This window comes from Cyprinodon variegatus, unplaced genomic scaffold (genome assembly GCF_000732505.1).
Source record: "Cyprinodon variegatus isolate N-32 unplaced genomic scaffold, C_variegatus-1.0 Scaffold343, whole genome shotgun sequence".
Lineage (NCBI taxonomy): Eukaryota > Metazoa > Chordata > Actinopteri > Cyprinodontiformes > Cyprinodontidae > Cyprinodon > Cyprinodon variegatus.
In genome coordinates, this window is record NW_015150796.1 from 714,481 (window position 1) to 726,936 (window position 12,456).

Below are 12,456 nucleotides of genomic sequence, written 5' to 3' on the forward strand. Positions count from 1 at the left end.
GTGGTACAACCATCAATCCTCTCCTACAGGGGATCAAAGAGTTTGAAAGACTAGCAACAAAACAAAGCAACAGGTGCTTAAAAACAAACCAGACACTGAACTGATCTACCTGTTATATGAACATTGTGTATATTAACATTAGTATTCAGATACATTCAGGGTAATAGCCCATTATTACCTACAACTGAAGATGCACCCCCTGTGGACCCTTTGATATTTCTTCCTGTGGCTTTATTACATTTTCATCTATTTGACCAGCAGCTTATTGTCTCAGCGTGTCCATAAAAAGATACAGTGACTCTGGTTGGTTGTGGCAAAACCTTTAGAGCTCATGAGACAGCATTAAGGTTTAATAACAGCACCGCTCAGGAGAGCAGGAGAGGTGATTCACATGCTGCGTAGCACGTATGAAGCCTCTGATTATGGAGAACTTCGGCGCAGCTTGAGTCAGTGCAGTGCCCTCGGGTCAATAACGTGACTGGAAGTGATCCGCTGTAAGCTCAGCCGAAATGTGCGCAAGCAGCACATTACCATAGCAGGACAAGCTCCAGCCCATCAACCTCAATGTGTCTGGATGTGTTGTTCACTCCTACAATCTCACCATAAATAAAGTCTAAACCCACTTTTCCCACAAACATCATAGTGTGCATATGAATTAATTAGTTAGTCTGTGCTGAACAAGACTGAGGGGGCACTTGAATCGGCTGACATGCTAAAGTACTTAACATCATATATCATTCCAAAGCAGTTATGCTAATGAGGTCATTCATCAATTACCTATCCTCTATGAGTGTGACATTAGAGTGGCATTCCATGGATGGCACCCAGTTGACTTTTCAGCATTATCGCAAGTCTTAGAGAAAATAGACGTTATTATTATGCAAATTAGCTCCTCGAAATTTTAATTAGAGCATGCAGTTTGAACAAGGTGCCCTTGGTGTTAGCTCCTAGCATGCTTTACTTTATTGTTTTCATAATAATAAGATGACTATACGTTAAAATGCTTCAGTAGTGACATTTAGAGCCTGCTGGGTTCCTACTTATTCTGGAAAACATTTAAATGGTGCTGAATTCTACGCCTTTGCTAAATAATTAATCCTTATACCAATCCATTACTCTGTTAGTCCCCATCTGTACCTCCACCCATCATACATACATTATAAATTAATAAATAGGTCCATATGTCTGCCATCCACCATTGTACACTTTACAGCCATTTGTATTACTTTTTAAACTGTATTCCGGAAACTTGTGTTAAAAATAAAAATTTTTTGTTTCTCTGTTTCTCGTAAAGGACTCCTGTCAAAAGCCTGCATGCTACGAGAAAACAGTCACACTAACCAAGGAGCCATACGACTCGCTGGGTATGACAGTGGCTGGCGGCATGTCTAGCAGGGGATGGGACCTTCCCATCTATGTCACAAATGTGGACCCGGATGGAGTGGTGGGACAGGAGGGATCCATTCGCAAAGGTATTACGAACATTATCTGATTTATGATTGAAATTTCAGGGAAATACATTTAATGACCTGTAATTACTACTGATTACTCTTATTTGTTATGCTTTGTTAGTGTTGTGTAGATCAGAGAGATTACTGCAGTCTGTCTTCACGGATCAGTCTTTCTATAGAGAAGAGCACAGAGAAAATGATGGATGAGCGCTTCATACTCGTCTTTCATTATGAAGGTTAATCATCCAGCGGAAAAACTCTGCTGCGGATGTAGTTCATTGCTCTGCAGATTTGTTTCCCTCTCAATAAAAACACAAACATTAGCAGATCAGCGATGAAAATGTATTACATGTTGGAGCAGATTTACAAAAACATATTTTCACAAAAGTATTCCTATCCGCTCATTATTGGCAGCTTGCCAAGTTACAGTTAAAAACTAGACAAACACAAATTATAGCATAAATAAAAATCTGAAAAGGGTGTGATTAGCCCGTTTTAATCTGATATCTTTAACTCAAATATTGTGCAACCGTCTAGATGAATCTAGCTAATTAGTAGATGGTCCAGCTTTATGGACTTTATTCCAAGTACAAATGTTATGTGAATAAATCAGAGGTTTGTTAGTAATAAAGCGATAGAGCTAACATTTCATGGAAAAAGTTTTTAAGAAATTTAAAGGAGTGTTAAGATAAAGAAACAAACATTTTATCATTTCATGAGGCATTTTTCCAACTATCATCTCAGAATGGAAAGAATATGGTGCACCTGAAAACCACAGAGAGATGGATGTCCACCTAAACTCATAGGTCAGGCAAAACAGTGTAAATCACAGAGGCAGACAAAAGACCCACAATAACTGTGAAGGAGCTGCGAAGATCCACAACTGGGGTTGGAGAATCTGCTGAAAGGAAAACTGTGGATTGATTTTTATTATGAATTAATAAGAAGGGAAACATATTTGAAATCTTTGTTTATAAATCTGCTACAAATGTTCCAATCCTATGTTGATATCGGAGATCTATAAAAGCTAAAAAAATATATTTAAAATCTCTGATTCAAGCAAGCCGATAAAAACCCTCTGCTTCTATCTGCCTCTGTTTGACATTCATGTAAGTCATTGGTTGATAAAAGATGCCTTAGTTGTGTTCATGCCGACTATAGTTGGTTATTGTTCTCTGTTTGGGAAATATGACTTCATCAAACCTTGGCTAACATGCTACTGTACAGAAAGAGTAATAATAATAGTATGTCTGATTAATGCTGATGTCGTATCAGGTCATTACTTAAAGCTGTAACATCAGTATCTCATCTGAAAAAGTTGTATTGGGACATCCCTATAATCCGCATTCCTTTGGTTTCTTTGTAGCTGGAGAAGAGAGTAAAGACACTCAATTGCAATATATTGATGTAGACGTGGTTCTGTTTAAGGGTTTTAATAAAAGAACAAGAAAGCAAACAAGATATTTAAGAACTTAATATTGACGGATTTTCAAAGGCTTGGATTGGCTATAATACAGGTGCAATGCTTAACAAAGAAAAATAGACTATTTACACACAAAAAAAGCAGTTATCTCCTACAACACAGACTGCATTAATCAATCAGATGGCAGCAACACAATGTCATTACAAGTACCATAACATTTTTATTTCCCTTAAATAAAAAATAAAAAGACACATTAACAAACGCCGTTACATTTTAAAGTCGGTACTCCCTGCACTGCCTTTATGGAAAAGGGGAAAGAAAATGGCCAGTGTTGAAAGAAATTAGACTTGTTGGCAGTTTCCCACAAGTAAAATAAGAACCTGGCACATCTCATCTCTCTAGTCAGAATAGCAATTCATCAAAAACCATGCAGAGTCAATATTTTGCAACATCCATGTGTTGAAAAAACACTAAACTGCATCCTCATCACCATGAACATTGTGCTCACGGTAAATCATGGTGATAGCAGTATCAACTGTAGAGATTCTCTTTTCTAAACACCTTTAAAGACTACATATCTATCTAAACATTCTAATTTTCCAATTATTTACAAGATAAAAGTCAGAAAAGACATTGTTTTTGGTTGCAATGTGACAAAAACATCGAAATCTTTAAGCGCTTTGAATGGAAAAGCTGATGCACTTTGAATGCTGATTCCAGCAACCCAACCTGTTAGAGCCCATTCCCCGGCCACTTATCCCCAGCTGAAGCTTCTTTTATGAGAGGAGGGACAGAAATATTGTGATGGGGCATAACACTAATATGAATACCTCATAAAATTAGCAATAAGTCTTTTGCCTTGTGTACGGTTCAAGGTGCACATTACTGTATTCGTCGGGGACACAGCAGCAGCAGCTGTCTCTGTGTGATTGTGACTGTGCATTCATTTGCGTTTTCTCGCAGGGCAAATGTGTCTTTTGTGTTGCTTACTAGCAAGCTGGCTTGTGCTGTCCAGCTTTGCATCACTTTCATCATTAGCAGGCTTCAAAAACCCAGCTGGCCTTTGGTTTCACTCTCTTTGTAATCCAGCTGCAAGTATGGTGAATATTAAGCAGGGAGAAGAGCTGCGCAGGTTCTATGATGTCTTTCCAAAGAAGATATCAGGGCACTAATCCTGTAGTGACGATAAGCTCTGCTGTCACCTCTTTCCCACCAATAGGTGACATTTTGCTGAACGTGAACGGCATGGAGTTGACAGGGGTGACACGAGGTGAGGCCGTGGCCAACTTGAAGAACACCTCGTCTCCTGTCGTGCTCAAGGTCTTGGAGATGCGTCCACCAGAGGACAGCATGCAGGAGTGCACATTGCCGCCTTGTCTCACGCCGTCCCCAACAGAGAGCACCAAGAGCCCACTACCTAATGACGATTACTCCCCACTGTGGGTCTCGTGGCTGCAGCTTCCCAGGTAAGCACCCTGCTGTGACCTTAGTCTTCACTATAGATATTTTTACGGACAGTTCACGCAGCTTGAACAGGTCTATTTTTTAACCTCTGCCAGCTGGTGAACACTGACGTTTTGACAGAAGCAGTAGGAAAGAAACTATCATTATTATTTTTTTTTTTATATTCAATACTAATAAATCATTAAACCTGCAAGGACTAAAGGCTTTTATTAATAATATATAAAAGCCTTTTACGTTGTCATGGTAACAGCCTTGCTCTGGCACTAATAAACAGCCACTCTCCTTGCTTATACAAAACTAAAAAGCAATTTTGATGTGTTTTCCCTTTAACAAGCTCATTAGAATGTGGTAACAAGTACTAAATGTTATAAATAAAGCAATGTATCCTTTCACTTATCGATTTATGTACTACTTTAGTTTGGCTTATCGCATAAAATCCCAATAAAAAATTTGTTGTGTTAATGTGGCAAATTGTAAATATTTCAAGGCTATGACTTTTTTTTTTCCATTAAGCTGTGAACCACTGAAGTTGGAAGGTTGGCTTTATTAGCTTTTCTGCTGCATACATACTCTAGAAAGATGTACTGTTTGTAATTGAAAGGTTCAACTAAGAGATTAGTGTGCTTAATCTTCTTCTTGGCTCCTGCAGACATCTCTACTGCTGCAAAGACATCGTCCTGCGGCGGAATACATCGGGCAGTCTGGGCTTCAGCATTGTGGGAGGTCAGGAGGAGGTCAACTGCAATCAATCTTTTTTTATCCGCTCCATCGTGGAGGGAACACCAGCCTACAATGATGGCAGGATAAGGTATATTTAAATACTGCAGCCCATTAAAAAAATATTTCAGATTCTCTTCGATGTGACAAATTCATTAAGAAAGGTTTGTTATGTCTGTCTTTGAAGATGTGGGGACATCTTGCTTGAGGTGAACGGGAAGAGCACATGGGGGATGACGCACACAGCTCTAGTTCGTCTTCTGAAGGAGCTCCGGGGCAGAATCACTCTGACCATCGTGTCTTGGCCTGGCAGTCTGCTGTAACGGTGCTCTAAGCCATCCAGCACCGCTTTATCGGCACTGACAAGGAATGTGGAAGGCAGAACTGTAGACTGGCCGACCACCCTAAGCTCACTGTGTGGGAGAGGAGCTCATGACTGTGCTGTGGCTGTGTGGATACCTCACTGCAGATGGGCTGCAGGACTTTGCCAGGACTTTGCAGGGGTACAGATAAGAGACTGGACTGTTACCAGAAGGTTGACTTGCCCCTACGGAAATTCTAAACTGGCTGAACATTTAAAGGACATTGTCTGCACCTTGAACAGTATCCAGTGAGTGGGGTGGAAGGACTGAATGGAGACAAGACTTGTTGCCAATTTCAATAGATACATATTAGGATATGCGTTAAGCTGGACTCACATTTCTTTACGTAATGTTGGGTGTCTATAAAAAAACCTACTGAACCAAGCACTTGTAATATGTTTCTTCTGTTTGTCGTACGGCCTTTAAACGTAGGCTTTATTATGTTTGTACTGACAGTGGTTGTCATCTTCATCCATTGAGCTGAAGACACGTTGCCAAGTAGTAGTCTGTGAGGTTTTTTTCTGTTGTCTCAGAAGCTATGGCTAAGTTATTGAAAACCACTGACAAAGAAAATGTATGAAAAAAATAAAGGATCAATGTGTTCATAACATGTAAACAAATAACATTTAAATAGGAACATTTGTGGAGGCCTTACTAATTTTCTTACTTTCAAGAAAAAAATTGAGTAGGTTTCTGTGTAACAGTGGATGGCCTGAGGTCTCTTTACTGTGGTTCTGTCTGTCACGCTTCGGCCTGTGTAGTATATCTGATGGTAAAAGGCTCAATAAAAATCATTTGGCAAAAAGAGTTCAGACTTTTCGATTTCACATGGATTAAAACAGCTACAACCAGAAAATTAACAATAAGCAGAGAACTTTGAGGATTATAAAGAGAAAAAAAATCAATTTTACAATCTAAAACCTTTAGAGATAATTCTTTTCAAGCAGATTTGTTATTCATATGCTCATTGAAATATTCATTTCTTTTCTTAGATAGTAGAGTTGCTTTCCAAGGCCTTTCAACATATTTGGCCTTTGCTTTATAGTATCTTGTCTTCCTTTCCTCGCTGTCATTTTTCCCACTTATGTCCCTATGCCTGCTGATACTAAAAGTAAAGAGATAATTCAATGATAGATCTTTTTTTTTTATCATTTCATCTTTACTCTTTGGGAATATGTGAGTTTTAATCCTTGATGTTTCTTTGGGCTCTCTCCTTTTCATCTCTCTGCTTCTTTTTACCAGTGACTCCCCCAATTCTGCGACGTCTCTTCACATGTTCAGTGCGCTCCACTGGCTTCCTTCCTCTCCCTAAAACGAAAAATACAGTTAAATATCATATGGTGCTGTAAAAAAGTATTGACATTCTTACAGATTTCTTCCAGTTTTACTTTTATTGTTTCCAGTATCTCATATCATCAAACAAATATTATAAGGGAAAGTTAGCATGAATAAAAAAAAAATTCATAAAGTGAAAAAAAGGCAAAATAAGGTGACACATGCAAAAAAAGGAACCTCCACCAAAACCTTACAGCTGTTTTGCTTTGTTTGGCAGCAACAACTGCCTTAAGGCACTGGAGGATTCATTCTGGCCCCCTCATCTTGGATTGCTGGTGGGATTTTTTTTTCTCTAAAATTAAAGCATTTTGTTGCAGGACAGCCGTGTGTTTCCAATGTTGTGTCAAAAATCTAAACAAACCTACAAAGTCCCTGTTGTGGGAATTTAACTAAAGTTCTAGGCTAACATCACCATGTTAACTATGATTTGTGGTTCAGCAACAACACTGACCCAAAATGATTCAAATTAATTCTATCTGACAAAACATGCAGAAATAATTGTGCACATATGTCTTATAGAGGCAGACAGTAGACACCACTACAGCCTCTCTCTCTGACATCTAGGCTATTAGGGAAAGTCCAGATTCCTTGGGTTGAGCAATTGAAACAATATATATATATAAATATTAAACTTGTGAACTCTAAGAAAACATTGGACCAATTTCTAAATAAAGAGTTCATTACCTAAAGTGATACTGTAGATATTTCCTAACCAATAAATATTGAAGCGTAGAACAGCCAGAGACTCTGACATCAAACCTAAAAAACTGTCTCAGCCCATACCTTAAACTGGATCTATAGATCCAAAAAAGTAATAGGCTCATAAACATTCAAGTCAAATCAAACATAACTCATACCATGTAGTAAAATTAAAGGAAAGATGTTGTTTTAAAAGACCATCTGGTTTAACCATTAAAAACAACAATTGTTAAGCATACAGCAGGTTTCGAGTGGAGGGGAACTCAAACAAATCGTATTTTATTTGTTAAACCACTGTTTTAATCTGCACTAAGATTTATGCAGTTTTGTGTTAGTGTTTAGAAGAACAGTAAAACGCGTATGTTGTGTGGGTTATATCGATATCCCATAGTTTGAGGCAGCCAAAGAGCATTAGTACAGCATGAGGCCCAGAGAAGACTGTTAGGTTAGGACTTTTAAAACAATGTTATTTGAATTAAATAAGTGACGTGTCTGTTATTGTTAAAGATATAAACACAGTCTTCATTGAGATGAAAAAAACTTCTTTAGATAAGTAAACACCTGACAGAAAAAAAATAAAATAAAATTCCAGCACCTTCACGCTCTTGGTTTAAAAGCTGATAAAATCTTACTGAATGTATTACCTAAGAAAAAGTATAGATGAAGAACTTTCAGATGACATTCAGCTTTTGTTTTCATGCAAATGAGTTTCTTTTCAGTAGGTAGAGTGAACAGATGCAGCTAATGCTGTTCAAATGACAGTCTTTGTTTACTACTGTGTGGGTGAAGGGTAAAAAAATAAACTCAAATGTCATGACAGCTCTCGACAAATGAGAGTTCTGTCATGACAATTATCAGAGAGCCAGACCTTCAGTTGTTTGTGAGCACAGCTGTGAGTTCTCTACTGGGAAAATAAAAGCAAGCAGTTGCAGCTCACCAACAAAAATGATAAGTTCCCACAGTCTGGGATTTAAATAATAAGAATAAGAAAAAAATTCGGTAATTATAAGATCTCACACCAATACTTATTGGTTACAAATTGTAACCAAAATGAGAGCTTAACAAAAACATCAGAAAATCTGCCTCAGAATTCTGATTGGTGCAACTTCAAATATTATATAACAGTACAGGTTAAGACAACTTTCCCAAAACAAGTCAAATGAAACAATTAAAGTCTTAAAAACAGGCAGCATAGTTTTGGATTTACAGTCAACTTAACCTTTAGGAATGGACTCAATTATAAAGGCAAACATCAGCGTATAACTGTGGACAGAAAATGGTTAAATGACTGAATGAAGTTTAAACCGCTTTGGGGTCCTCAGACTTGCTAAAGAGCTTAACAAGCTATTCATTTAATACAAAGAGATAGAGAGAAATTAGATTTAAATCCTCAGTGCATTGTTAAACATGCCTTATTTAGAGTTTTCTGTAATCAGCATAAATCCAGAGCCAAGACTTAAATCTGTCTCTGAGTCATCACTAGTAACATAGAAACAAGCACCATAAATTAAACTGTAAAAATCAGTGAAATGGCTGCAAGGGTCCATAGGCGAACTTTATTTGTATTGCTTTGTTAAACAAAACAAAACAAAAAAAATTTAAATTAAGCTGAGCATACTGTATTTTAAATTTATCCATCCCTTATGCTGGTGAAGATCCTCAGTCATCCGGGTGACAGTCATTCTAAAAAAGTTTAAAAAAAACAATCTTGGTTTCCAAGTTTGAAGACTTTTCCCTTGATACTTGTCTTGTTTTTACTTTATTGAAATCCATCCTTTTACCCATTTACCCATAATCCAATTGGTGGTTGGTAATTGCCACATTTAAAAATAACATTTAAATCTAACAATAACTAGAAAAAAGCAACTGAAACTGAAGCAACAGCATAAACATGTGGTGCATTTTGATTGATTATATGTTTAAATTTAACTCACATAGTGGTAGAGTTTGTGGTGTAATAACCCCTTTTTTTTCAGTAATCTCAACTAAATGGTTTGTTGGTCAGCCTTAAGTTCTAATTTAATAATAGTCAATCATCATTATGTTTCTCATTGTAAGTTTGTACATTGCTACATAATTTGACCTAACTTAATTTTGCATTTTATTATTTAATGTTTGTTGTGTAAAACTTTTTTTAAGCTTTGGTCGATTTGTTTGATAACTCAACATTTTGAAACAGTTCAAGCATCAATGTATCTGTTTAAGAACAATTTTGAAAACAAAAGAGGTTTCCTTAAAGTGATCAGAAGAAAACAAAGATTCAAATCAGTTCCAGGCCTTAAGTCTGCTTGGGGTGGGTTACAATAAGTAATTCCAGTAGTAATGATGTGTGTGCATAAGAAATACCTCCAGGGCATGAACTTAAATAGAAACTACATCAATAGGAACATAAAACAAATGATCACATTCAGCCATTTGAGATCAGTAAAAAGAATTACAATCAAAGCATGCAAAACTTAGAGGTCATATGAATACACTTAAAATGTACATAAATCATTTAAATTTGCCGAGAATATGACAGGCAGAAAGTGTGAAAAACTGGAATCTACAGTCACTTAAAGAGATATTGGAGAATATGGCTAAAATAGGCAAGCGCAATAAGGAGAGAGGCGTGAATGAAAATTCTAATGGACCAGCGAGGGCTCAATGCCTGGAGATGGAGTCTCCAGGGTATGATGAAAAATAAATTGCTGGATAATATCACTAAATTGTTTAGCCTTATTGATGTATGGAGAGAAAATAAAATGGATCACACATTTTATTCTACTTCCCATTATAATCATTCAATATATTTCAACAACATATGCACAAAGTACCACACTGCTGTATAGACAAAAATGGATGAGATGGATGGAAATAAATGTTTCAGTTCAATCCAAAGAAGAATAGTAAAATAAATATAAGAGAAAAATCAATAATAATGGTGAAATATCACCAGGAAATATATTATTAATATTTTCTAGACTGAAAGGCTTCTAGAGAAAGAGATTAGAGAATTCATTATGCAACATTCAACAAAAGCAGATAAGACTATTCTGACTACGTTAAAAAATAGTGACAGATAAAGAGGATGAGATTTTAATAGTGGAAGTTGAAGGATTTCTTACAAAATGGGAAAACAGGGCCAGCTGTTTATTGGCATTTTATCATAGAAAGTCCAATATAACACATGCTTATCTAAAAAATACAGCACACAGTGGGTATGTAAATGATGGCATTGGCATGCCGTAGAGACATAGCGGAAGCATTTGCAGATTACTAGGAAACATGTATGATGATTCTGAAATAGAACTTCATGAATGTGATATGGAATCTTAAAGAAAAAAAGACTGATCATCCATATTTTTCAAAAGAAGAGGCATGAATAATGGCCAGCCTATATCTACATAGAAGTAATAGACTTGGTCAAAACCTTTAAAAATAACAAAATAACAATGAACTGATTCTGTTCATAACTTTTATGGACAGAATTTCTAGGCCCAGCCAAGGTGTTGAGGGGGATGTGTTTCAGTGGCCTTGGGATAATGTCTCTGTTATTTGCAGATGATGTGGTTCTATTGGCTTTATCAGAGTCTGATCTACAGCTCTCACTGGAGTTCGCAGTCCAGGATGAGGATCAGTGCCTCCAAATCCAAGACCATGTTTCTTGACCCGGAAAAGGGTAGAGTGGATTCTCCAGGTTGGGGAGGATGTACTGCCCCTAGTGGAGTTTAAGTATCTTGGGGTCTTGTTCACAAATGAGGGGAAGATAGAGTGGGAGATTGGTATTGAACATTTGTTTTTTGTGAGATCTTGCTAAATAATGGTCTGAAGTTGCTACATCACTTTCACATGATAAAGAAAACAATCAACTGCTGCAGACCAGCAAGCCCAGTCTTCAATCATTTAAAAAATAAATGAATAAAACAGGTATAATGGCAAAAAGAAGGGAAAAACATATAATTAAATTAATCTAACTGATCAAACTGGCTTTATTCCGGCAAGAAAAAAAACAATATAAGAAGAATGCTAAACCTACAGTAGTTGCCATTCAAAATTTCCCCACTTTCCTTGATGGCCCTTTTGGCGGGTCACTGGCTGGTCCTCTACAATTCCTTTTTAAACATCAATATTTGTACTAAAATAATTTTTTCTGTCATGATTTGTGGACATCAACACCTAAAGAGAAGTGTCATCTCCTGGTCAGAGCCTGTAATTCAGTGAAAGGGTGGAGTAAAAAAATATGTAAGGGGGGGGGTTACTCCAGTGGCTGGAAGTTGGAGGGGATTTTACTGGGAGTTGGAGGGAAGTGTGCTGCCATTCAGCTGGTGTTTGACTGGGAACGGCCATTTTGAATGGCTGCTACTGTAATATCATCCACGAAATAAAAGTTTCAACCTATGATGATCAATCTAGACACCTAGAGGCTATTTTTTATTGTCAGACAGTAAAAACTGCTTTTTTCAATAATAACAATGTGTTTAATTGTGTTAAAATCATATATAAAAACTCAAACTCTCTGAATCAGACGTAATGGATGTTGTTTAGATTTTTTTGAATCTAAAGAGAAAATTCAGACAATGGGACCATTTGAGCATCCTGTAGTCAGTACTGAACCATTGGCAGAATCAACAAGACAAAATGAATGGATACACAGTATAAAGGAAGATTAAAGAAGCTTCAATTTGTCAGGATGTCTGACAAATTAAAGTAAATCATTTCACACAGTATCATAATATCTGCTAAACATCCAGCATAGCTGAAAGAAAGGTTGGTTTCTGAATTAAATGGATTTAGAGATTGTTTTTATTTTTGTTTCAGCCTCTTCTAGTGACCATCCCTAACTTACTATTTTATGGCAAAACAGAAAAGATAGAGCTAAAGTAAAAATAGAAAACACTTCTATCCCCGAAGGATAAGAGAGCGTTAAACCTATGAGATTAAGGAACTATTTCTGAGCAGCTCCTATTCTTTAGATAGCGAAAGATGCAGATTAAATACGGTTGGAAGTGGAGCAAAAAACTGC

General features: G+C 36.9%; 2 protein-coding genes across 4 annotated transcripts in view; one reads left to right on the forward strand and one right to left on the reverse strand.

The window, feature by feature from the left end:
• Positions 1-5,990, forward strand: part of lnx1 (ligand of numb-protein X 1, E3 ubiquitin protein ligase) — a 48,886-nt gene extending 42,896 nt beyond the window's left edge. For all 3 annotated transcript variants that reach the window (XM_015385559.1, XM_015385560.1, XM_015385562.1), the window contains 4 exons: positions 1,295-1,472; positions 4,094-4,340; positions 4,988-5,146; positions 5,243-5,990. In XM_015385559.1, coding sequence (XP_015241045.1) covers positions 1,295-1,472; positions 4,094-4,340; positions 4,988-5,146; positions 5,243-5,378 — 720 coding nt within the window. In that variant the 3' untranslated portion in view covers positions 5,379-5,990. The remainder of the gene's footprint in view (positions 1-1,294; positions 1,473-4,093; positions 4,341-4,987; positions 5,147-5,242) is intronic.
• Positions 5,991-6,045: 55 nt separating this feature from the next.
• fip1l1 (factor interacting with PAPOLA and CPSF1) overlaps positions 6,046-12,456 on the reverse strand; it is a 34,343-nt gene continuing 27,932 nt past the window's right edge. The window contains exon 11 of the mRNA XM_015385563.1: positions 6,046-6,725. Within this exon, the coding sequence (XP_015241049.1) occupies positions 6,601-6,725 (125 nt within the window). The 3' untranslated portion in view covers positions 6,046-6,600. The remainder of the gene's footprint in view (positions 6,726-12,456) is intronic.